General features: G+C 61.6%; 5 protein-coding genes across 5 annotated transcripts; all 5 read right to left on the reverse strand.

Annotated features, from left to right (window-relative positions):
- Positions 1-2,308: 2,308 nt before the first annotated feature.
- JKF63_07770 (uncharacterized protein) lies at positions 2,309-3,526 on the reverse strand (the record flags this gene model as incomplete). The annotated part of the gene is made up of 1 exon (XM_067903701.1): positions 2,309-3,526. One exon carries the CDS (start codon positions 3,524-3,526, stop codon positions 2,309-2,311), a length of 1,218 nt encoding a protein of 405 aa, XP_067759901.1.
- A 1,036-nt stretch (positions 3,527-4,562) lies between these two features.
- On the reverse strand, positions 4,563-7,556 carry JKF63_07771 (uncharacterized protein; the record flags this gene model as incomplete). The annotated part of the gene is made up of 1 exon (XM_067903702.1): positions 4,563-7,556. The coding sequence occupies one exon, from the start codon at positions 7,554-7,556 to the stop codon at positions 4,563-4,565; it is 2,994 nt and encodes a 997-aa protein (XP_067759902.1).
- A 731-nt stretch (positions 7,557-8,287) lies between these two features.
- On the reverse strand, positions 8,288-13,873 carry JKF63_07772 (uncharacterized protein; the record flags this gene model as incomplete). The annotated part of the gene is made up of 1 exon (XM_067903703.1): positions 8,288-13,873. One exon carries the CDS (start codon positions 13,871-13,873, stop codon positions 8,288-8,290), a length of 5,586 nt encoding a protein of 1,861 aa, XP_067759903.1.
- A 2,176-nt stretch (positions 13,874-16,049) lies between these two features.
- JKF63_07773 (uncharacterized protein) lies at positions 16,050-20,372 on the reverse strand (the record flags this gene model as incomplete). The annotated part of the gene is made up of 1 exon (XM_067903704.1): positions 16,050-20,372. One exon carries the CDS (start codon positions 20,370-20,372, stop codon positions 16,050-16,052), a length of 4,323 nt encoding a protein of 1,440 aa, XP_067759904.1.
- Positions 20,373-21,274: 902 nt separating this feature from the next.
- On the reverse strand, positions 21,275-25,480 carry JKF63_07774 (uncharacterized protein; the record flags this gene model as incomplete). The annotated part of the gene is made up of 1 exon (XM_067903705.1): positions 21,275-25,480. One exon carries the CDS (start codon positions 25,478-25,480, stop codon positions 21,275-21,277), a length of 4,206 nt encoding a protein of 1,401 aa, XP_067759905.1.
- Between the last annotated feature and the right edge of the window lie 346 nt (positions 25,481-25,826).

Below are 25,826 nucleotides of genomic sequence, written 5' to 3' on the forward strand. Positions count from 1 at the left end.
CGTCAGGCGATCGAAGCTGCTGCTACCGATTGCTCAGGACTCTCTAACGGCGGAAAGACAAAGGAGTTGAGGGTTTGCTGCAAGGCAGCCACACTACTCGAACGGTTCATCCTGCGCTGGGGCCACCGATGATGCGAGGTTCGTGCCGTCGGTGCACACGGGGGGTTCTTCTTATGTGGGCTGTGATGTACGATGGGCGTCATCAGTGGTGGCTGGTAGAGGCGGGAGAAGACGTTATGCGACGACCACTTGGTGGTGCCTCTACGCCCGGGTGCCTTGGTGTTTGTTGGCGTCGTGCGCCTAGGGGCTTCAACAGCGATGATGTTGCGACCGTCACGCTTGGTGCCGTCTAGTGCCGAGGGTGCATGCTGGATCGCGCGGCCGGACCCACTGCGTCTCGCGGCGATTCTTGTGCTGTTCCGCTTCTTGTGATGTTCGCCTGGTGGGTTGCCGTGGCATCCAGCCAGTGGCGCTGCCAACTTTTCGGACGCATCGACATTCCCAACAACAATATGGTGGGATGTCAGTTGGGCGGTGTTCTGTATGTTGGATGGCTTTCTATTGCGATGCGTGCCGCGGGAAGCGGGCCTCAGATTTACTGAAGATGATGATGGAGAACGCGCTGGTGCACTGCCGGGATTCACGAGGGAGTCGCAACGTGTTGGCGGCGGTGTCACTTTGGCTGTGACGCGCCTACCACCGGACTGAACGGGTGATGTGCCGTGGGAAGCTGTGGTGTCGCGCGCGATGCCAGCTGCCGTCGCTGACGTGTGTATCCTGCCCCTTGTAGCCTCAGTGGCCACCGTTGCGCTCCATGGATTGGGTAGAGGTATCGTTGCAGCTGCGCCCAGTGAATGCTTTGTCGACCGGCGGCGCACTGCGGGAATGCACGTCAGCGGTGTATTCGGCAGAGTTGCCGTGCTGTTTTCACCCGCACGACGGCTGACCACGCGAATTCTCACGGGCACTTCTGCCGCTGATGCAGCGTGCGGTGTGGTCGACTTGGGGCTGACTGTGATGGCAGCTGCTTGGTGTTTGTCCAAGTGTGTGCGACCTGTAGCCACGACTGCGGCTGCTGTTGTTGCTCTGTCCTCTGCACCTCCGTGGCATGTAACCACGTCGGCGGAGAGGGATGCGCAAAATACATGTGCGGAGAGCCGCATTCGCTTTGAGTCGCCGACGACAAGACTGTTGTGCGCTGGTACCGAAGCCAGCATTGCGGCTGGTGCTTGAATAATGGAGGGCGTTAGCGTCAGGAATTGTGGAGGTCCAGAGTCGCAGCGAGGTCTCCGAGATGGGCGCGGATATGGCAGCGGAGACCTCTGCGAAGGCTCTTCCACCGTGTCCAAACCGTCATCGATGTTGTTTTGTTGAGCGGGCATGGTGATGTCTCCCCCAGACGCACGTTGTCGCAGACCACGAGTTCCCTCAGAACACCGAAGTAAGCGACGAGCGTGGGGAATGCGAGGCGGCAGATGAGTGAAGCGCTTCGTGTGTGTGAAAAAGGAGGAGGCAGTCGCGCAGCATTTTTGGACGAGGAATACAGGGGTTTACATCAAGGTGAGGGGGGTAGGGGGGGGTAGGAGGTGCATGGTAGTGGGTGAGGATAGGCAGGTGTTGGCACTAAGCGAGACCTTGTCCGCCCACGCCTCACCCCTACCCCAGACAATCGGCTCCCGACCCAACCACAGTGGAGAATCCTCCAAATTACAGTTTTTTTTTCTTCGATACGGGGGAGACATCGGTTCGATTCTCTTTGGCTGTTCGCTTTGTACACACACACACACACACACACACACAGAAAGTCACACGCAACCCCCCCCCCTCCTTTCCTCTCTTGATAGGCAAAGCCATAACCAGCGATGTTCTCACATATGGCGCCTGTGTGTCATAGCGGATGCGACTCAAAGATGAGGTCCAGCACGGGAAAGAGGGGAAGGGAGAGCAACAGGTGCGCCAGACCCGCCCGCTGAGCCATCACCAGCTGCGTCCCCCGGCCCCCTCAGGTCTCGTTGTGTGTGTCTCCATGATCCAAACAAAACGCCATTTGCGAGTCTCACCGCAGTAGCGTGAAATATTGATGGGGTGTCTCGCACAGAAGCGCCGGCATCCATGTTGCAAAAACAGGCGCTCTGCGACTCTCTCTCTCTCTCTCTCTGTGTGTGTGTGTGCGTGTTTTGGGGTGGGTGGGTGGGCGCACAGCGAGTGAGGAGGAGTGGTGTTGGTAAAAACGCCAATCTGATGTTTGTCGGACAGCGTCATCGCCCCTCCCCCTCCCCCGCCGCCCGCCCGCCGCCGCGCCACCCATTCAACGATCGAGGAAGTACCGCTCCCAGAAGGTACGATCTTCTGCCTCAATGGCCAGCTCAAACACTTCAATGTGGCCCAGGTTGCCCTTCTCCTCGCGCGAGCTCGGTTTGTGGCGGATGCACACGGGCTCGTCATAGTGCACGAGCATATTCAGGGTGCCACCAGTGATGGGGTCCTTGGCAACGACTGACTCATAGAGCGGCAGCGCCGAGTCAATGCGGTGCTCCTCGGGGCCGCATTGAACCCTGTACTCCTTCCAGCGCCCCTTGTGGATTTCCCTGCACTCAACACAGTAGTTCCCCCATCTCTTCATGAGCGGGTCAAGCATAACGCTGTAAGACTGCGGCGTCTTGGTCACGTCGGCAAGCTTGAGGCTATGCACAAGGTGGTGGTTGTCACCGCGGGGGTCGAAGCGGAAGCAGCCGAAGGCGTCCCGCTCCAGCAGCAGCAGTTCTTTCATCAGCTCCTCAACCACCAGCGGCATCGACTCCCCGACGCGTTCCCCCGTCTTTACGTCGCGCGGGAACCTCTCAAAGTCGAGCGTCACTTTGACGAGAAGGTGGTCGGTGCGCACGTCCGAGGCGATTATTGTGCGCACGCTCACGGCCGCAGGAACGTACGGATCGCTGGACACCGCCATCAGCCGTGCGTAGTAGCTGCATGCTGCATAGAGCTCGTAGGCCAGGAGGCGGCGCAGTGGATCGTGCGTCACGGAATGCCACGCTTCTCGATCACGCAGGTCGGTGCGCTGGTCGTGGTACGGGCGATGGCCACCTTCGTTTACATCAAGGTGCAGCAGCATCTTGCGGCACTCCATCTCAGCATCCTCAAACAACACACGCAGCTCGCGCTGTGGCGCTTCACCCTCCAACAGCCGCTGGAATCCCTCCGCTAGCAGCATACGCGGCAGCGACGGCAGCGGAACGGCCTCGAGGGCGCCCAAGAAGCGGTGAATGAGGCGGTCTTGGTGGAGGAAGGCGTGGCGCAGGTATATGGAGGGCGGACCGGTGCTGTACACACGCATCGGGATGAGATTTCGCAGGAAGGAACGCTCGCCATCTGCCACCGGTGACTGCAAAGGGGATGATGACGGTGCTGCTGCTGCTGAGGAGGAGGAGGAGGAGCTGCTCGAGGCCCGAGCCGCCGCCGCCGCCGCAGCTGTCACCGTGCCTTGCGGTGATGCGAGGGTCTGCAACAGACGTGCGCGATGCCACATGGCCGCGTCAAAGTGACAGGTGGGCGAGTTTTTTTTTTTTCTTGGAGGGGGGGGGGGGATGGTACGAGGCCAGAGGGTCTCCTGGAATAAGTGACGCGACGATCTGGTGCTACAGGCGAGTGGCACTCGAACCGTTCCCCCTCTCTCTGCTGGGAAGGATGAGGGAGAGTAATGGAGTGGGGATGTGATTTTGTGTGTGTGTGTGTGTGCATCACCATGGACGTGTAGACACACACACACACACACACAAAAACGTCAGTACCAGATGTAAGCTGATGGATGGGGGATCACCCACTGCGAGGTCCACATCGGATAACGGCCACGGTAGCGAGTATGTTAGCCATGTTTGGCGAGGCGGGACAGAGGAGAAAAAGAAATAGCTCTGATGATGTGAGTGTGTAGGTGGTGGGTGCAGCGGTTGCCGAGCCTGGCCTCTTCCGAATTGGGAAGGGGGTGGGGGGGGGGAGAGGGACGCGCATTCCTTCGCCATCCGTGCTAAACTCCGGGATCATCCGCACACGGCCACTTTTGCCACACAATCGCCCTCTCCAAGTATCAACGGAGGGAGGAAAGGATGGGGGGAGCGCACAACATTTGAGGTTTTCGATTCTTTTTGTTTTCGTTCTGCTTTACGTGTGCTCTCCGTTTCCCCCGCTCCCTCATCCCCCCCATGCGTGGGGAATTTTTTAGTTTTAGCGAAGCGCCATACGTGTTTAGCTGCATCATTGCCGCAACAGACATGCACACACACATATATATATATAAATATAAAATTTAAACGAGTACAAGGAGAGAGGGGAGGGGAGGAGGAGAATAGCAGGTGGTCCCACTGTGTGTTCATGTGTATTTCTGCTGGTGTTGCCACATCACACTCGTCGTGGGCGTCTGTTTCCCTTTGCTTCGCGCGCCACCTCTCCCCCTCTCCCTCCCCCCCCCAATTTCTACACACCTCAGACTTTACGTGTTCCGCAACCTCCAGCGCTGCCGCTGTACCTTATTCATGTCAACACAAGCACCACTCCTGTGCGCGTGCACGCTATGATCCGCGTTTCACGACGCGCTTGTTGACCTTCTTTCCGCGGCCTTTGATGCGACGCGGGCCCCGCTTGACATAGCCCGGGACACGCGCCGAGGGGTCGATCGACTTGTAGTTGCGGTTGAATCGCTCCTTGTTGAACTCTTTGATCGCGCGCTTCTTGCGTGCACGCGCTGGCAGCTCGATGACGTCCTTTTTGCCGCCCTTCGAGCGCGTCTGCCCCGTGAGCAGCTGGCGGTCGCGCATCTTGCGGGCACGGCCGTTGTCTTCGTCGCTGTCATCGTTGTCGTGGTCGTCTTCGCCGTCGAAGCGGATGCGGATCTGCTCCGTCGTGCCGGCTGTGCGGCGGGTGACCACATTGTCAAGCACCTTGAACGCCTCTGGGTGGTGTTCAAGGAAGGTCTGGAGGTTCACACCGAGAGTGCCTTCGAAGCGTGAGTTGAAGTGCATCCACTTGCCGATGAGGTTGCCAACGTCGCCGATGTACATCGGGCGCGGGACACGCGGCATCGCCATCAGCACCTCCTCCACAGCGGCTTTGTGGAGGCGGGCCACCTGCCGCTGCCGCTCTCCTGTGATGGGAAACATCTTCCAGGGGAGCTCAATGAAGCCGTAGTTGCCGCGCGTTGCCACAGTTGCCGCACCGCTGGTCCCCATCATCGACTTCACCGCGAAGCACCGCAGCTGCTCCGTCCGCGACTGCACCGCCCCCCGGGACCCCTTGACGCGGCTCGACAGTGTCGCTGACGCCGACGCAGCCTTACTGCTCTCCGTGACTTTTCGCACCCGCTGATCACTCGATGTCGGAAGCAGCAGGCCATCGTCCGCCACTTGCAAGCCGCAGCACCGCAGATATGTCTGCAGTGACCCCGCGTCGTGAGCGAGGGTCTGGTCCCACTGCAGGCGGCGGTTCACTTCATCCACTGGTAGCGAGTAGGGGCCGACGGCATCGTACAAGAGGTGCATGAGTATGCCGTAGAAGACCCCGTTGGCGCCGTCGAGCTTCATCGTGAAGCGCTGCCGGACGCGAAGAAGAGCCGCACTGCGGGCACGATCGGCGCCCTCGAGGCTGCTCGGGCCAGGGAGGTATCGGTAGAGCCCCCATGCCATGGCGAAGGTGTCGAGCACGGCGGGGGGTGCGACGGGGTACAGATAGCACACCGTCGCCTGCAACTGCAGGTTCGGCAGGTGAGTGTAGTAGTTCGAGTAGCGAGCCAACTCCTGCGCCGAGGGGGCGGTGGTGACACCGCTAGAGGCGGCCGGCCTCGGGCGCGTGGTGGAGGCGAGTGTTGGCGTGTACGGTAGCACAGCGGCGGCAGGCAGCGACGCTGCCGCCGCCCCGCCTTTCTGCAGCCTTCGTTTCTTTGACGGATGGGCGGCCGCTCCCTTTTTGGTGTCTTCCTCGTTCGATGCGTCACCCGCTGCGGCGGCTTCAGCTTCGTTGTCCGCCATGCGCGGCAGCAGTCGGCACACGGCCGCGATCGTGCGGAGCGCGGCGTCGGCGAGGGTGGTGTTCTTGCGCGCCTCAAAGCGAGTCGAGCGGTCGCACAAGACGCGAGCCGCGTACGCGAGGCGGTGGTGCGCGTGGACAAGGCTGGCGGCACCCCAGTTGCAGCATAGTGTGTAGTAAAGGTTTGACTCAAGGTGCCCTGGTTGATGTTGGTAGCAGCGGACGAGCAGCTGAAGAGCACCGGCCAGGTCTCCGTTGGCGAAGGCTGTGCAGACGTCGTTGTCCAGACGTAGGGCAGCCGACAAGGACGGCCTGACCAGGGGAGTGGCTGCCACCGCCACCCCTGCGATGCCGTCGTCTGCAGCGGCGGCGGTGGTGCTGCTGCTGCTGCTGTTGCTCAGCGTCGAGGACCCTGGTGCAAAGAGCGCCACGGGTGTCCAGCGCAGCGGGTGTCCGTCCTCGCACAGCACGTCGACAGGAGTATAGGTGTATGACACCGCGCTCTGATTGTCGCCGTCCTTGTCTTCATCGTCTCTCGTCAGACCACCCGGTCCTGTGAAGAACACGGCGCGAGTTTGGACGCCTTGCAGGTCCTCGGCGTCCACAACGTCGGGGAGGGTTATCAGCAGGGATTGCGACGGAGGCCCGGTCAGCCACAGCGACGCCGCACCGCTCGCTGCTGTCGACGAGGTCGCTTGTGCCAGTGCTGATTGCCGCACCACCGCAGATGTGGAGATAACAATACGCCGCTGGGATGTGAAGTAGCCCGAGGGCGACGCAGTCGTGGCGGTACCACGGCTGATGGTGTTCCTGCTGTTGCTGCTGGTGCTTGCAGCGGTGGCGTCACTCGATTCGACTGGCTTCTCTGAAACAGCGAGTTGCAGCATGCCGGTGAGACCCACGCACCGCGCCGCCCACGCGAAGGCATGTGCGCTGTACACATCGCCGGCTACGACAAGCACCTGCATGGCCGACGGCGTGGTTTCGAGCTGCACTGATGACGCTGCGTACTGCGCGGCAGCCAGCAGCGCGGGCCACATGCAGCGCTGAAGTAGCTCTTCGGGCTTACCGCTATCGCCTTTCACAGCTGTGGTCGCGGCAAGTCGTACGACGGCACGAGGCACATCAAGCGGCAACTCCGGTATGATCTGCGCCCAGTTCTTCTTCTTGCAGGCCGCCCCGTTGGGCAGTGGCGGCCATGGGGTGAAGGTGCCGCCCCCGGCCGCGGAATGCTTATCGGGACTTTCGGCTGCATCGACTACGCGGCCACGCTTGCTACCACGCGCTTTGCCGCTGGCCTCTGATGTCTTCGCGGGTGCGGCAGACGCGGTGTCAGCCCCCGCGCGCTTCTTCTCCCGCACTACGCCGCTCTTGTGGAGGGTGTTGCGGTGGTCCAACCAGTTCTTGGCAAAGCACTCTTGGGAGCAGAAGAATCCACGATCCGTCGCCGCCTCTGCCTGGCACAGCGGACACTGGAAGGCGGTTGAGGTCTGCACGCTGCATCCTTGACAGGCAACCTGCAGCGGTGCTGCTGCGTCGGTCATGATGGTCGGGGAGGGGGGTGGGTAGTCGGTTGTATTGGCTGGGAAGCTGGAGAGAGTTCTGGTAGACCTGTGATGGGTCTGCACCAGCCGTCGACAGCAGCCTCCAGACGATTTCTTAGAATACGCGCACTGTGAGTTGATTGCCAAGGGACACAAGAGAGGTGGAGGGGGAGAGGTGAGTAGTAGTGGTGGGGGTAGTGATAATGGTCCTGACAGAATTGGGAGGAGGATGGCAAAGAAGAAGACGTTGGCGAAGTAGGGTGTGGGTTACACCAACACGACCACCACCACACTACGCTGTTGCCGGGGGCGGAGGTGCGCCTGAGAGGCTACCGAGAGAAAGCACGACGCTCCCCATTCTGGTGTTGGGTGCGTGTGTAGACATGCGGTTAGGGGATGCAGCGGGAGAACAGCACAGGTGGCGGCGGCAGGTTGTACGGCGGTGGGTAGATACCCCCTCCTCCTCCCCCCTCCTCCTCCAACGCACCGATGTAGCCAAGGCAGCACATGTGTACCCCTCTCCTCCTCCTCTTCTCCCTCCTGCTGCCGTTGCGATCTAGCAAGTCAGAGACCGACGAGTTCGTGGCGTGTCAGACCTGTCGAAGAAAGACGCAGTCGTGCGAAGTATTGTGTGACATTTTTTTTTTCATCTCCATCCCTCTCTTTTTTTTGTATATCAGATAAAAATATGTTTGAATGGGGGAGAGAGGAGGCGGGGTGGGGGGTGGGGCCTACGTTGCGCCACGGCGAGCCTGACGTTGTTGGTGGAAACACCGTTCAACTGTGCGATGGCGTCCACCGCCGGTCGTTATTGCCGCCAACCGCGCCAGGAAAGCGCTGCTATCGTCATCGAAGTAGCGCTCGTCTGAGTCAACCAGCGGGTCTGGCGGCGTCTCCTCCTCGTCCCCCCCACCCCTCCACCACCCGTAGCTCTCATGCAGCATATCCGATGCTGCCGACGGCGCACGCGCGGGTTGGGAACGGCAGTGAGGGTATTCGAAGGAGTCGCTGACGTTCGCTCGAATCTCATCTCGACGCACGGCAGCGCCGCGAGACTGTGACTTTATGCCGTCCTTGTAGAAGACGTCCACGTAGTTGTACGGGGTGGTGCGCTGGCGAAGCGCGTGACGATCCCCGACTGCCTTCTCCGATGGCCGTCTCAAGGGGCTCACGGCAACGGCGGCAGGGGAGGCACAGGAGAGGTGCGTGTGCTGCGGCACATGCAGTAGCTCAGCCACGGTTGTTGGGAGATGGACCACCTCACCCCGGCGGGCTGCCAGAGAAAAGGCTTCGGCAAGCGTCTTCGGTGCAGGACGTGCGCGTGGTGGCGACGTCGTGGCCACAAGATGCACACCGCTGTGTGTGTTACGCGGCGACGACATCCACACACCGGGGCCGCGCTCCAGTGGTAGTCGCGTGATGAGGAGCGGCGCTGGCGATGCGCCGACGTGATGTGCTGTGTGGCCCTCTGCATGTCCCCAACGACGCCGGGAGCAACTATATTGGTCCACATTCACGTGACGGGCGACGTCGACGTTGGTGGGTGAGGCCTCGGATGATGCATGCAAGGTGCCTTCACTGCCACCACCACCACCATCGGCGCTGCCCCCGGTTTTCACACAGCGCACGATCTTTTGCTGCTGAACGTGCCGGATCCACGCAGCTGTCGGGGTGGCATAGGCATGCGTGGGCCGTGTACGGGTCGGAGTTTCGCTGACGCCTGTGCTGGAGCTCATGGTCGACACGGTAACGTCTGCCGCCACCGACGACTGCGTCATGCGTCTGTCCGTGATTACCTCGAGCACGAGCGGCTGACGAGAGTGCGTGGAGGCCGTGGCAGGTGCAGGGTCAAAGGGCAGTGTTGCTGCAGAAGGCACGTGCGAGGGTGTGCGATGGCATCGGGCGGGGAAAGCCTCGGGCGCAGCGGTCAGCAGCATTGACTCACCGGCGGACGAAGGTGTACAAATACAGTTGCCAGCGTGCGAGTCCGGCATCGCCTCCGCGCGGCCCACGCCCTCCTCGTTGCCAATGTCATTGAGAGGCGAGGCCTCCCACGGGGCTCCATCATCGTGATGTGTTTTGAAAGTCGCCCAGCGTGCGGGCCCGCTGTGTCGTGTATGCTGCGGGTCGTAGGCGTACACGTCTCCATCTGCGTATGGGCGAGGTGAGCTCATCGAGAGCGGCGTCGGTGAAGAGACCGAGGCGGCTTCGGCTGGGAGTAGTCGCGATGTCGCCCCAGGTTCGCGCTGCGGAGAGTACTTGAGCATGAGTGCAGCATAGCTGCGGAGGGGTGAGCTGCGAAGGGAGCAGGGAATCGTGTGGCGAGTCATCAAGGGCCGTTCAGGGCGGGTGGCGGACACGTGTCGCGAGTGCGATCTCCTACGTGGTCGGTGTGATGTATCGATCTCCTTATCAGCGTCATTCACTTGATGTTGACGCGTGCGTGAAAGAGGCCGTGGCAGCTTGCTGGGGCCCTGGGCCACACAACCATCGCGGTTCTCAGCCGACATCGCATGAGAGTCGTCGTCGCCGTCTTGTGCTGTGCTCCCTTCCCGCACGGCCAGCTCAGCCCTGCGCGAGGCCAGGTGCCTATTCCGGACGGTCGCCTTGGTGCACTGCAGGGCGTGCAGCAGCGCGCTAACCTCAGCCGCGTTGACACGCTCGTGGCCCTTCAAGAGTTGCTGCTGTTCCTCTTCTGTCGGCAGCACTGTCGTCAACGATCGGCGATTGTCCGGCGTCGTGTTGATGCTCAGCTGAATGTCGAGCGATCTTTGTTTGGTGTGTGGGGCGCTCCCACCGCTGGAAGCAGGTCCGCTGCTCGTCGTGTCCCCTGTGACAGTGGTGGTCAGCGTTGTCAGATTGGTCCAGTGTGGCGAAGGCGACGAAGTCCAAGTTGGCTGCTGCTGCTGTTGTTGTTCCTGCTGAGATGACGACTCTGCATGGGCTTTCAGGGCGTTCCATCTCGTCGAGTGGGAGGAGGCGGAGTTCGACGTCGGGTTCCACTCAAAGAAGGCGGGCGTGTCGTCTAATACTAGCGCCGGGCTAGTCGCCGCCGTCGCTGCCCCGGTGACTGTCGCTGCCACCTCCATGTGCTGGTGTAGTCGCGTTGCCGAGATGGAGGGTGAGAAAGACGCAGAGGTGGTGGCCGAAGACAGGGTGAAGGCGGAGCTGACTGTCTGCGATGTCGCCGACTTCATTGGTTGTTCTACAGCCTCAGAAACACCAGCATCAACGCCACTCTCAAGGTCGCTCACCACCTCTTCCACGAGCTCACAGCAGCTGTCGTCGTCGTCATCTCCGGGCGGCGCGCGATTTTCCTTAGCCGCCGTGGGCTCTGTGACCACACGGTCTCCTGCGCCACCGCTTTGGTGGGTGCTCTTCGCGCCTTCGGGATGAGACTGTGGCTGTGCCACACCTCCTGCCGACTCTTGCTCTTTCTGCTGCTGCTGCTGTCGCTGACAGTGACGTCGATGCGCGTGATTGCGCACCACAGTGCCACTTCTTGACTCTAGCAAAGCCGTCATCTCGCGAATCGCCTCCACTCGCAGCTCCTCGCGTTCCTGTGTTTCATCGAACACGGTATCCTCAATAGCGGAGCGCAGCGCCACGTCCATTGAGGCCTGCAGCAGCTCGCGCTGGCGCAGTCGAGCTGCCAGTCCACGCCAGTGCAGCTCCCGCAGTCGCATACGCCCCAGGTGCTCGGCTTTCTCGATTACTTCGCGCCGGCTGTTGTCCTCCTCTACGCAGCACAGCGCCAACTCACGGCCAATGTTCAGCAGCTCCAATGCCTCTGCTACAGGCGAGATGTTGAGCAATCGAGTCCGCTGGTGATCGAGTTTCTGCATCGCTTCGAGTCGTTGGCGCGCCAATGTTTCCTGCACAAGGATGCTGGAGGGGTTCAATGCGTCTGCATCGCACTGACATAACCGCTGGAGCATCGTGCGTGCGCTGACCTCGGCGGTCTCGACAACGTCGCGTTTTAACAGCTCATCCGCGAAAAGAGCTGCGCTGACGATGTCGAGGGACACGCTGCCAGAGAGCCGCCGCGTTTGTAGCTGGCGCTCAACCTTCTCGAAACTCATCGCTGGCGGTGTCGTGAGGGTCGCAAGCACCGAGGCCGCCGAGGATCTCGAGGGGAGGGCGGGGGCAGCTGGGGACAGAGGTGATGGCGGCAATGGAGGTACCCGAGTCCGTCGTGGCGCAGCGGCCAGGTTCCCGCCGCCCTCCCTCCTACTCGTTGCCGCCGCCGCGTTGACCTCAGGCGCACGGAGCGGCACCAGCGATAACACACTGAATGCGACTGCCTCTTTCTGCAGTAACGTCTCTCTGCCTTGAAGCATGTTGAGCGTGACTGCCGAACGTCCCTCCCGCTCGAGCTCGACCAACTCTCTGAGAGGCGCGTCCGCAATGATGCGACGCTGCTCCATCACGAATCTGCCGACAACGTCCACTGCGGTGGGCCCTGACAGAGGCGCTGCTGCAGGCGGCGTTGCTTGTTGCCTAACAGGGCGATCGTCGCCGCTGTCTCCATAGGCTAGGCTGCGCGGTTGCCACACAGTGAGGTTACCTCTGGCGTGCTCGTTGGCATTCCTTGGCGACGATAGCCGCGTCGTCCGCTGGGGTTCAACGTCACACAACTCGTTGCGGTGATGCCGCATGCTGTTCTGAGGGGAAGGCTGCGGGGGCGAACGCCACACGTTCGCTGTGTGAACCGCCGATAGCGGCGGTGTCGCGGTGACAGAGATTGTGCGACGTGCGCGCGTGGCGCCACGGGCAGTGCCATCGGCTACACCGTCGCCCCGCTGCGGTTCCGCATTGTCTATGATGTCATTCAAGCGCGATTCCGGCGAGGAGATATCGCGGCTTAGGTGGCCGCCGCCTTTCATTGCTGCGAGGGGCACTGCAGGGGCCTCTGTGTGTGGCGCAGATACCGGCGCAAGCATGGGATCGGATGGAAGGTAGCAGCCGACCGGGCTGTTCTCAGTCGCCATTGCACCCGCTGCGTGCGGGATCGACGTTTTGTGCTGCTGCTGCTGCTGCGGCGGCGGCAGCAACGGCGCGGGTTGCTCGTCCTGCGCAGCCTCCTCGACTACCTCCTCAGAGCGAGTTGCTGCATCAGCCGCCACGCTCGTCAGTGGGCCGTCGAAGTTGGTTGCCGAATAGGGGTCCACGCATTCGACTTTCCTCTCGATCGCACAGTCGCCATCTGCGGTCGAGATGACATCTTCTAGCGTGTCTGTGCCCGACATCGCAGAATCTGCATCGCGGCCCTCTGGGCTGCCTCCGAGAACTGCGGAAGACTCAGGAGAAGCTCGGGCCCAGGGTGCCTGCTTCACCTCATCTTCGAGCGCCTCCACCGACGAGCACAAGGCAGAGTCTGGGGTGACGGCACGTTCGGTTGCCGCATCCTCAACACAAGGGTATTGACTCGATAAACACCAGGACGAGTTCGGCTGGGATGCTGGACGGGCGCTCGCTGTCACCACCACCGCCGGCGACGCGATCGGCATCGTTGCAGCTTGCCAGACCACCTGTTCTCCACTGTCTTCGACGACCTCACCCGTTTCGTTGGGATCGACGATGCTCGGCATCGTCACCACAGCGTTCCCGCACCCTGTTTGTTCCTGCTTTCGCACTCGTTCCACCAACGCTGCCGCTGCCGACGTCATGTCATTACCATCGTCGCTGTGTCGCGCTGAGGAGGGTTCACGTGGTGGTGAGGAGGAGGAGGAGGCGACAGACAACCGGCTCTCAGCCAACAACTCCATCGCAGGGCACTTCTCATTGCTGGTGACCAGTGACAGGGGTGCCTCCAGTGTCTTGACCTCAGTAGACGTCGGCGAACAGGGAGGATCCTGCTGCACCGCCTCGACCGTGGTGGGTGGCACCCCTGTGCTGTCTAGCAGCCACGCGGCAGTCTCACTCTCCGGCAGGCTGCACAAGTCGCCAGACTCGAGATCGCAGTCGCTGTCAATGAGTTCCTCGCGGCCAGTGCTAGAGGACGCAGCCGGTGCTGCTGGAGAATCATCTAAATCATCACACGTTTTTTCCAGCTCGACTTTTGGTGTTGCTGGTGCAAAGGGGAGACGAGGGTCTCTTGTCGGGTCGGGTTGCGTGTGCGGGATGAGAGTCAGCTCATGCTCAGGGAGGCACTCAGCACGTGCAGGCGGCACAGCTGCGGCTTCTGCGACGGCGACGTTCGAGAAGTCCACGTCGTCTCTATCTAGCCTGCTTGGCATACGTGCGCCAGGTCGCGTCGACGATGCCTCCTCCCCTTCGGCCGCTGCTGAAGCTTCGCAGCCGTCCCTGGATGACATCACTGCCGAAGAGACTTTTTCATGTGCCAGGTGGTCTTCAGCAGAACCTCTCTCAGAGCTCACATCACAGTATGTAGGGTCCTCTGCGCGAGTGGCGCCGCGCGGTTGCAGATGCCCTGCTGGCGGCGGGTTGGTGTCCGCCGCCGCCGCCGCCGCTGCGCTGGGCATTACGTCGTCGACCCCCATCGGTTTTGTAGGCGATGCATGGAGGATTTGACCCTTGAGTGGCTTCCCCACAACGTCATTGGCAGCAGTGCCTGGCACTGAGACGCCAACAACAGCGTCACTGTGTGGCACCACCACGTCGACGTTGCGTTCCCTTGTGTCGGCTAAAGGCGCGCTTTGCCGTGAAGAGGAGGAGGAGGAGGAGGAGGAGGAGGAGGGGGAGAGTGTCGACGAGGCCGCGTCGACGAACGTGAGATGACGCGCTTCCAACGGCGGCAGCTCGGTTGTTGTTCCTGAAGACTGATGCTCAACCTCGCTGCTGTCTTGATGATCCTGGTGTTGTTGCTGAGGTTGGTGTGAGCGGCTCCGATCCCCGTTGATTGCCATTGCTGTTTCTGCAGGCGCGGGAGAGACGGGCACTGAAGAGGCCGGGGTGCGCGCCCCGTGTGTCAGTGCCACCGGCAACGGCTCTGATTGCACCGACACTCGAGAGCTTTCCAGCGCGTAGGGTGACACCAACAACGCTTGGGAGGCTGTGTGCGGTAACGGCACTCGGCGTCCGGCGTCCCTCGCCGATGGTGAGGCGTCCACGGTAGAGCTGTTGTGGCTGTCGCCGTCGAAAGGAGGCCCGAGGCGGTGCGCTGAGCGGTTTCTTGGGGGAAGAAGTGGTTGTACTGCTGCTGCGTGTCTTTCTTCTGGGGTGGGGTCCAGAGCACCCTGCAATGGTGAGCACCCGTTGCCACTGTGAGTGTTGGGGGTGGGGCTGCTGCTGGGGTTCACTGGGATTTTCACATAGAGCCGCTGAGGGTGGCGACAGGAGTGCACCTCTGTGTTGTATAGTTGCCCTTCATTCGGCGCGGCGAGCTCTGCGATGCCTGGCGCCGCCACCTCTCGCGCCGGCAGCGGGGGATCATCCGTCGATCGTCGCATTTCCATCAACGCTGCGTTGTTGGGGAGGCAACCTGAGCGATGCAGCTGCGACGGCGGCGGTGACGGCGGCGAGGACACGGAGTCGCAAGTCGCTGCTGGCGGGTGTGGCGTGGTGGATAGCGGGGAATGAAGATGCAGCTGTTTGTGCAACGTCGTCGCCTCGCTTTCGGCGCGGAAGGAGCTGGACGAGTCGACGTCCAGCGCTACTGGTGGGGACGGCATAAACATGCTTGCTTTCTGCATAGCGGTCAAGGATCTTTTGTTTTTGTTTTTGGGGTGTGTGGGGAGGGGAGGTGCGCACGTGTCTGCGTATGTACCATTCGATCGCCTCCAACCACGCAACGACTATGGCGCGCAGTCCCACAGTTAGAGCTCCCCCTCGTCGTCGGCAATAAACACTCTCCCACCACCCCTTCCCCTTTCACAGAGGCGGACTGAGGAATCAGTGTTGCGGCGGCTCGAAGACGCACATAAATGCGGTGACTGGTACACACTCAGGTTGCCAGCAAAAGAAGAGGGGGAGGGGGAGGGTGGAGCGTAACACACGAAGAGGTTAAAGAGGTCCACGCTGTCTCCCGCCTGGCAGGGATTGTGGCTTGACTTCTGTTCAGTGTCACGAACGCGTGAGGAAGTGCAGTGTTGGTAATGGAGTGGGAGTGGGAGGGGGCAGGGAGGAAGGAGGAGGGGAGATGAGACAGTTGCGGTGACCGACCCCCCCTCCCTCCCTCCCTCCACCCCCCAAGCCACATGCACACATGTGTTTTTGCATCACCCGATCGGGATGACGATAAGAGCGAACCGAATAGCGATTCCCCATCCGCTGATCAGCGGGTGTGAGACACACACACACACGAAAGTGTACTCCACACGGGCCGGCAGCGCCCCCCCCCCTCCCCATGCACCGACATAGATGCAACGAGAATACTCGCGAGAGGGCAACGCCCATGACGCCGCCGCTGTGTTTAGTTGCCCCGTTTGTTATGTGCGTTGTGCTTTGGTTAGAGGGCCTTTCCGATTTATCTCAACAAAAACAAGAAACAGGATAACGACCATGTGAGAGGGGGGATGCATGTCGTGTTTATCAGATGCCCAACGCTGCCGCATCGGCTGCCTCGTAGACGCGGCGCAGCACATACACAAGGCGACAGTCTTGCAGACTCCCGGGAACCACCAGCAGCTCTAACTGACGCAGGAAGGCAAGAAGCCCTGCTAGACCAAGGAAGCTCTCGTTGATCGACTTATCCGGCGTGCCCATAGCGGTGGCGTCCCCACCTTTGGTCGTGATTCCCCCCTGGTCGCCTTCAATCGGTATCCCAAGCAGCTCGCAGAGAATCTCCAGCACCATGTGAGGCAGTGTGCGCTGGAGGATGGACCGCGTGGCGGCGATCTCCTCATTGTCTTCAGTCCCCATCGCTGGCAGCGTTGATCCATTCGTGCCATCGTGACTGTATGAGTAGGGCAGCAACATGAGGTTCGCCAAACACTCGCCCAGCACTTCTCGCAGTCGCGTCTGCGATGCCGGCTCACCGTCGTGCTGCAGTGCTCGCCAACCGGTTTGATACACCCGTGCGCCAAACAGCGTTGTTACCTTCTTTCGCTGTTGCCAGCTGCTCGGCATGAGAACAAGCGTGTCTTCGCTTCCGTTCCCCGTAGCGTCTCCCGACGACTGCGACACCGACCGCGGCACAACGCACTCGAAGAGGTGCTGGAGGTACCCCATCCACAGCTGCAGCAGGCCGCGGGTCTGGCAGGCACAACCAAAGACACAGCTGTGCACTGTGGTCACGAGCCCGCGGAAGGTCGATATGTCAGCGGAGGTACAAAAGGTGATCGTGCGACCAACGAACTCAGTCCCGTCCACTTCACCTGCCACGCGGCGCTGCTCCTCCAGTGCGGCACGCAGGCTGTGCAGGGCGCGGCCGCAACTACGGTAGGCGCCCACCACCATCAGCAGTCCACACGGCGCGGAGGCGAGAGAGGCCGAGGCCAGGCGGCTGTGGCGGGCGAGAGCTGCAGTGAGGCGCGCCTCCGCAGAGGCCGGTGTCGCTTCGTCTCCGCCGCACTGAAATAAAGGGTCGTCTTGGCGGTACTGCATGTCTATCCGCGCCCTTTCTCTGGAGAGGGCTGCTGCGCCTCCGTCTCGCCGCGCCTGTGGCGATCCTGCCTCAGCGGCACCAGAGAGGTCCCACGGCGAGGCCACCGCAGTGGTTGGAGATGATAGCGCCGTTGACGGGTGTGCGAGCTCGGTTGCACCGAACCATGCGGCCATCTCCGTCACGGCTGCCGCGGTGTCATCATCTGAAAGTCGCTCATCGCGTCGCGTCCAGTGACGCAGACACAGGGCGGTGTGCCGCTGCACTGTGGTGTACAACTCTTCCAAGCCCCACGGAAGCGAGACGAGGCCGCTCGCAAGGAGCAGCAAAACGTCCTTGGCGGTAGCAAGGTCTGTCCACGCTGGGGAGGCCTCCGGTACGGTACATGGCAGGGGCTGGTCTGTGCTGCATCGCCTGACCTCGCCATCGTTTTGTCTACTACCCAGGAGCACCATGAGCGGCAGGAGGTAGGATGTCAGCAGCGCCTCATCCTCCCGCGCCATACGACCCCGTCGCTCCAGCTGCAGCAGCACCCCATGCGCCAGCAGCATCCAGAGACGCGTGTCACGGCGCACAACGCACACAAGGGGGTTCCTGCCGGGCGGTGTGGTCATCGTTGCGGCTGAGCCCGCCGCCGACCGCGCCGAGGATGAGCCGTCAGGGTGTCCGTCCGAGGGGCTCATCAGGAGGCGGTAGAGCCGCTGCACAGAGTGGGTGAAGAGTCGCTGGCGTTCGGGGCGGAGAACGAAAAAACAGCTCTGGTCGTACATCGCGTAGAAGTTGGTGGTGACGTCGCACAGCGCAGCAGCCCCATTGGCGGGGCTGTGGACGATGTCCGAAAGAAAACCGGCCATTGTGTTGCCCTCCTCCGATTCGCCTCCCCCCACGATGTCGTCTCTGGCTCCTACACTACACCCGCTGCAATTCGACGCCGAGGCCGCTGCCGTGAGCGGCGCTACATCACTGGTCGGCGGTAAAGGCGACGAGGACGCGGCACAGCACCGTCTGTGCGCCAGCGTCTGCTCCATGCAGTGGGCACAATCGGAGAAGGCAGCGGAGAGTAGTCGTCCACGACGCCGGCAGTAACGCTGGAATTGCTCCGCGAACAATCCGGTCGCCACCTCAGTCACGTCGCTCACACCAACGGCGTCGCCAGCCTGCTCTGCGCCAACGGTGCTCATCCACGACGCTTCCTCCGGCACCTGCACACGCAGCAGCGTCGTGTATAGGTGCCACAGGTACGCGCCCGCCTGGGTGCGCAGTGCTGCCCATGGAACCAACTGAAGCGAGCTCATGGCCGTGGCGGGCGTTTGTCGAAGTGATTCCACCAAACACTGCGCGAAGGCATCCTGCAGCGCCATCGTATTGTGCGCCACCGACTGAAGGACGGAGGGCATCGTCAAGGTGGAGCTCGGGAGGCCACCGCTGCGGAGGGCCAGAGCAGCCTCTCCGTACACTCGCAGCGCGTTACGCAGCTCTGCGATGAAGACTTGGAGGGTGCCCTCCAGGAGTCGCAGGTAAAGGAGCTCGGTGGCCCATGTTGACGACGCCTCGGCTGTCGCCATCGTGGAGCGATTTGCACATGTCTCGACTTGCGCCTGCCTGCTGGCAGACTTTTCGCGGAGTGCAGCCACCAATGTCGTTTCTATCGAAGCGAGCAGTGTGGAGCACCACAGCCAATGCGTCTCGGAGAGTGCGTGTTGCTTCACGTCAGCGGCCAGCCGCAACCGACGCCAGTGCGCCTGCTGCGCCGCCGTCATCCGCCGCACCCCCGCCTTCTCCAGATCTTCCTCCTCCAAGGCGCGGGCCAGCACTTCGTTTGTGTAGAGGTCGGTGCCATAGTACGCGTAAAGAGTATACCAACACCGCCACACCAAGTAGGCCTGCCGTCTCGCGACTGCACTCACAGCAGCACGTAGAGCTGCGAATGACCCCAAAACCTCCGTGTGTGCGGTGCCACTGGGCGACGCGCCGCATCGCCGTGGTAGTTCGACTCGGACACGCTTCTCCGCTGGCGGCTCCTCCACTGACTGCACACCGTTGCTGTGTAGCACCCCAGCGACGCGCTGGACGTCCGCCTCTGTCAACCGACTTGCCCACTCCGTCCATGCCGCTTTTGCACGACCGAGAAGTCGCACGATGAGGGCGGCGATGATGGTGTAGCCGCCTTGACCGAGCACCATGAAGGACTGCGCTGCCTTGGCCAGGGTGCCGGTGAAGTACAATATATCACCCATGTGCCGACGCTGCTGATCCTCCAACGCAGCCTGGCGACTGTGCAGCGCTTTCAGTGTCTCTGCAGCCGCCGATGGAGGCGTTGCTACTCCGGCAGCCACCAGTTCGACGAGGTCGTCCGACCAGGACTGTTCATTTTGCAGTGCTTCACCCATGCTGGCCATGCCGAGGGCGCCAAGAAGCTTGTGCATGGTGGCGGAGCCGTCACGCTCAAGGGCTGCCGCGATGGACGGCGACGAGGAGGACGGTGGCATCGATGTCGTTGTCGCTGCCGTCCTTCCTGCGGCAGGAGAGGCAATCGTGCGCTGCTGTGACCACTGTCTGTACATGGGGACAAGGAGGTAGCGCAGCCATAGCAACGGGGCGTCCTGCACAAGATGCTTGGCGAGGGTGGTTACCGGCACCTCGGCCGACGACGCCAGAGGCGGCTGGGGCGTATGGGAGCCTTGGTGGAGAGGCAGATGGAGCTGCAGCGATTCTAGCGCCTGCTGCATCATCCGCGTCCAACTCAGTGATGGCGCCTGTACTGGCGTGTCACTATCACTCACCAAAGCACCCGCTGCCTCCCCTGATTTGGTGGGTGCACTGCAGGGGCTTGTCCATGGGTCGAGAGGTGACGTGCCATGGCCGCATGGCGGAGAATCGGCTCGCCCCTCGGCGTGCGCGCCTCTCGCCTCTTCGCCCACGAATGCCCTCTTGTCCGCTGCCTCAGCGTTGCTGATGCCAGTGGCACCATCACAGCCCGACTCGGCCACCACCACCGCCTCATCTCCATCCCCCTCTTCCTCATCGTCGCTCAAGCGCACCCACTGTTGCACCATCCAAGGCGGGTAGTCTCCACCCCAGAGAAGTCCTGTCGTCTCTGCAATGAAGCGCGCGTGCAGTCCATCACTGGACGCGTCGGCAACTGTCGCAGGCGACGTAGGCGCCTGTGACGATGCCGCGCCTGCAGTGGCCACCGACGTGGAAGATTCTATGGCGGACCAGAGCAGCTGCATTTCCGATATCTCCGCATTATTCACAGCGGCATCAGATCCTTTGGTGACAACGAGCTGAAGGCGGGCTAAGACGCTCATCGCTGCGGGTGTTGTTGTTGTGGCAGCAGCAGCGCCAGGAGCACCGGGCACGGCATCAGTGAGGGACGGAGTGGGCCCTCCTGACAGTGAGGAAGGGGCAGGTGACCTGCTACGCTTCATGGCCACACTTGCCTCTATCCTCCACTACGCAAACGTGTGAACGCCCTTCGAAACGAGCGGGTGTCTCTCTTGGCCACGCAGAGTTCGATAAGAATACATTTACAGGGAAATGCCTGCAACCGTGAGTGTTTGAGCGGTCGGCAGATGTGTCGATGTGTGTGAGAGGGCGACTGAGAAAAATGAAGAGATGTGCGTGGGCGTAGGGTGTGTGTGTGTGTGTGTGTGTGTCTAGGGTGAACGTGCGGCATGCATGTGAGCGCAATGGCGTAGGGGTCTGGCGCACCGACTTGCCGCTGTTGTTGTTGTCGCCGCCAACATTGCGATGGTTGTTTTGATGTGTTTTGTGCCCCCTCCCCTTTTCCCTTCCCCATTCACGCGCGCGAGCGATTGCTCAGAGGAGACGCTGCGCAGCCGGTGTCTGCGCCAGCGGGAGTCGGATGGCAACATGGACGCTGGGAAGGAAGGAATGGGGCGGACAGATGTGTCCTGCTACGGTGAGCCACAAGGTAAACGGTGTGTGCGTGCGTGTGTGTGTAGAAGGGGGGGGGGCGGCAGAGCAATCGTCGCATCGGCCATGATGAAGCGCTGTTGTGGTGCGCGTGTGTGCTGTTGATATATATATATATATATATTGGGGGGTGTCTATGAATCTATGTATCTCCGGCTCATGGTGCAGTCCACCTTGGATCTCAATATGTCCCCCCCCCTCCCGTCGTACTCATCGGTGTTGGGAGAGAAGAGGCGCCGGAGGAGGAGGGGGACATATTGAGACAGACGGAGCGCTAGGCATCGCTACGCAGGCTTTCTTTCAACTGGTCTACGTACTGCTGAAGCAGCTTCTCACGACCGTCACCAACGAGCAGCGCCACGTACCGCAGGCACGTCTTGGCGTCTCCCATGAGGTGGATGTGCCGCAGCACGTCGGAGCGTTCCGCTACCTCGCGTGACCACGACCGTTTGCCGGTCTCCGTGCTTCCGTCGCGATGGGCGACAACCTGCATGCTGCGATCCGTCTTACCCTCGAGTTCAGCCTTGCTGAGGCCGTAGTAGACGACCACGTCCATCGGCACATAGGTGTCCTGCAGCATACCGCTGTCGTGAAGGATCTGCACGCATCGGCTTCTCTCTTGCAGGTACGTCGGTGGCAGCTCTCGACTCGACTCGGGCAGGGGCATATTGTGTTGCCGCTGCGCCACGAGAAGGTCGACAAGGGTCTGCAAGGCGTCCTGCAACGCATTCGTGTCATCGTGCAGCTGCTGCGTCCACTTCATGACGCGCGAGCGTTGAGCATCGTCGATGTGCAGCGGCCGCATGGAGGGGCTTCTCGTCTGCGCAGACGACGATGGCGGGGGTGGAGCAACACTGCAGAACGCACTACCACCGAGGTTGCCGCTGTGAGCAACGCGCGATGCTGCTGCGGTGACGGAGTTCGGCCCCGGCGCACTCGGTGACCTCAACCCGGGCGCATTCGTGCGCGGTGGTGTACGTTGATAGTGCTGGAGCTGCCACTTCTGCTCCGGGTTTCTATTGCCACGGCCGTCACCACGAGAGGAGCGACTCGGGCTGCGGCTTCCCAGGTACACAGCTGTCATCTCCACTTCTGTCGGATCCCTGTAGTCCTGGGGTGTGGGCGGGTGGCGGTGCGCTTGTGCGGTAGGGCTTTGAACTCTTTTCTTCGCTGGCGGTGGCGATCGCGAGTACGCTGAGCGCGACGGAGGAGTCAAACGTTGGAGATGGGCATTATCATGGAGAATAGATGCAGTGGTGTTCAACGACGTCGCTAGCGGCCCCTGGGGATCCTTGGAGATCGGGGAGCACTCGAACTCAGTATCGTCCAGGACAGGCGCTTGCCGGTGCTCTGCGATGTGCAGCGCCGCATAGGATCCGCTGTCGCTTCGCGCGGCGTTTCCAAGCCGAGACTGCCTCGTATGGCCTACGTACTGAGCCACCAGATCAGCCTCGTTGTCGGCGCGGTGCGTGCGTCGCGCCGAATGTCCGCGAGTCAGCTCAGCAGTGCTGGTGCTCGCCACGGCCCTGCTGGCAGCCGGACTCGGTGAGCGTCCAGTGATCATTACACGGCGCCGCGATGCCTCTTGATGCTCAGTTGACAGCCCTGCGGAGGTGCCCGCGGCCATCAATGGCTGTGGCTTCGCTGATTGAGCCCGCCGCAGTCGTTGTGTGCGTGGCTTGTATCGTCGGAGGAGTTCGGCGTCCGTCTTGTTTTGCACGTCGTCTTCCATTGACGCACACCGTCGCTTCTCGGGCGAGGCAGCGGTGTACCCCATCACGTCTGCCAGTGGGTTCCCCGCCAGTTCCGGGTGTGCCACGCCCCCGTACGTGTTGCGTTTCCCAGCGCCAGGACGAGTTTTTGAGTCGCTTGCGGTCGCACCGGCTGTGTCACTGTCACTGCCACCAGCGCAAGGTAGTGCAGCAACGCCGTGGCTCATCAGCAACTGCTGTTGCTGTACTGTCGTCATGCGGCGCACAATGGTGTCCTCGAGGTACTTGCGCGACTCCTCGGCCAGGTGCTTCACAACCGCCCCTCGTAGAGGCCGCCCGTTGGCTGTCAGTCGCTGCTTTCGCTCCGCCTGCGCCTGCGCCTTCTGCTCCTTCCGCGTCTGCGCCAGCTGCTGGGCTGCGTGTTGGCTGCGCGCAGAGACGCCATAACCAGTCGGGGTCGTCACCCCACGCGTTAGCATGTGCAGGAGGTTCATTGACCGCTCATCCAAAACATCGTCGTCACCGGCAGCGAACGGTGTCGGCCGATTGCCATCGCGACGTCTTGACGTGAAAGCGAACGAAGACATCGTGGAGCCGTCAACAAAAGTGTGGTTGCTGGCCATGCCCGCGTGCAACATCAGCGACGATGATGCGCCGACGTTGTTGCCACCGCGAAGCGTCTCTGCCCGCGCGTACGGCTGCGTGTTGTTGATCATGTTGGGTTGTCGACTCCAGTTGCGCTTGGCGAGGGCCCTGTCTGCCAGAGACGAGTTGCCTAAGAGATGCTCATCGACCACAAGCAGGGTGGGGCATAGGTTGCGAAGCACGGCCATGAATCCCTGCTTGCCCGTCTTCATGATTGGGTTACCGCGCAGCATCAGATGTCGCAACGCCGAGCATAGTGATAGCATCCGCATCGATGTTTGGGTACACAGCCTGTTGAACGTCAGGTCGAGCGTTTGCAGGAGTACAAGATGAGCCACGCCTTCGACTGCAGTGATGTTGTTGTGACCCAGGAAGAGATGCGCCACGCTGAGGTTGCTCTCTAGTCCACCAATGAAGCGCAAACAGTTACGGCGCGCGTTCAGGACTGTCAGCATCTTGCATCCCTGGAGGCCGCTGAGCTCCGTCAGCTTGTTCACGCTGACGTCAAGGCGCAGCAGCGTCGCCGGCAGCGCACAGAGGGTGGTGAGGTGATTTCGACTCAGGTTAAGGACTGTGATGGCGTTGTACGCCGTCCTACCCAGAAGCGCAGCTGGTAGCTTCGCCTTGGTCACCGCGTCCACGCTGCTCTCCCCGCTCTGCGACGCGGATCCCCGCAGTTGCTGTTCTGCGGCGCTCTCGTAAGCGTCCAGCACATCCCACACGGTGCAGGCGCCTCCGAACATGTGCGCCTGGAGCAGGGCACCATCGCAGGTCATGAGCGCTGAGAGGTCCAAGACGCTGTCCAGTACCGGGCTGAGGTTTGCAGTCAAGTCGATTTGATCGTTGAGGTCCACAAAGGGCTCACGTGATGCCACAGAAGTGGCATGCGGTGTGGGCGCGGCGTGCGCGCCGCTTGCTCGATGGGTAGACAAACGTGTCTCTGCCTCTGTGGGCTCTATGGCGTGCGGCGATGGACTGCGACCGGAGGCGGCGGCAAACGGCGAGTGACCACCGCCGCCGCCGCTGTTGGCCTCTTCTGCAGGGGACGTCCGCGCCGGGGATCGAGCAGTAGGTCTCGCCGCCTCGAAGTCATCCCTCTCCCTGCCGGTGGTGGTGGTGGTGGTGGCGCCGCCAAGTTTTCCATTCTTGATGTTCCCGCCTTCTGTCGCCGCCAGCGCGTTCCCAGCTGCGGCCTCGGGTGCTGTCGGGACCACTTTTATGGACGCTGTGGCGGAAGGACCGAACAATTCCTCGCGGCGCTTCTGGAGGGATTCCGCGCTGCCGCTTGCGTAGCTGCGCAGCGATGGAGAGGCGGAGGCGGAGGCAGAGGCGCCGCCTAGAGACGGTGATCGATGACGAGGCGGGTGCAGAGCCGCAGCGTCTTTTGACAGCGACGAGGCCTGCCATCTCGTTCCACGGCTGGAGTGGTTCATGTGCTGGCCACCCCTGAGATGCAGCTGTGTCAGTCCACGACTTGCGACGCTGGCGCCTTCGGACGCAGTGACACCGGCGCCGCAGCGGCGGTGATGGCGCTCGGGCTGGGCGAGCTTGGGTGGGAAGGAGGTGCTCCGTAACGAGGAAGGGCCGCTGGCCTCGCGCGCCCGAACACTGCTGTGCGTTGCACGTGCATCTTCGGTGAGCACCACGTCACACGACACCTCTGCGGCAGCGTGCAGCAGACCCGCCTGTCCTTCTATCGATAAGGCGTTTGCCGACACGTCCAATAGTGTGAGCCGTTGACACCCTAGCAGAAGCAACTCGAGATGGCGCAGAACGCGATCTGTTAGACCGCACCGCCGCCAGATCACCTGCAACTCACTCACGACAGCGGGGTCTGGTCGAAACGACATCCCCTCCATCTTTAGAAGAGACTCGCAGAGGGCCACCACAGGTTTGTCACCCAGCGTCAGGTTAGTCATGTCGATCACCAGCACAGTCGACGGCGTTGCCCTTTGGCAGTCACGGGTGTCGCTGCTGTCATCAGCGGCACAGGTCGCTGGGGCGTAGCTGCAGTAGGTTTGGAGTTTCTTTGCCCAAGCCTCCGTGTCGCCGACGCCCTGGCGCCGCAGCTCCGTTATGAAGAGCGCCTCTAGCCGCCCAGCAAATTGGGTGTGTGTGGACATGCGGGTGATGGTGATATCTACACAAGTCTATGTCTGTTTTCGTTTTTTCTTTTGAGTGCGTGTATGTGGGCCGGGTGATGTGGCATGCACCGGCGCGACTCTGTTACGCGTGCAGGTCGATGGTTTTGTGTATCGGGGAGCGTAGGCCGGCAGGCGGGAGGGGAGGAGAGGAGAGGAGAGTGGGGGGGGGGGCGATCGCGTAGGGCGCCGCCAATGCTCAGAGGATGTGCGCTCCCTCCTTCGAGTGTTCTCTTCTTTCAATCCTGTTTGCCAACGGGCGCTCTGATGTGTCGACGACTCTTGCAGCCGTGTGACCCCCAGGTGGGTGCATGAGAACGACGAAAAA

Source organism: Porcisia hertigi, chromosome 3, assembly GCF_017918235.1.
Source record: "Porcisia hertigi strain C119 chromosome 3, whole genome shotgun sequence".
NCBI lineage: Eukaryota > Euglenozoa > Kinetoplastea > Trypanosomatida > Trypanosomatidae > Porcisia > Porcisia hertigi.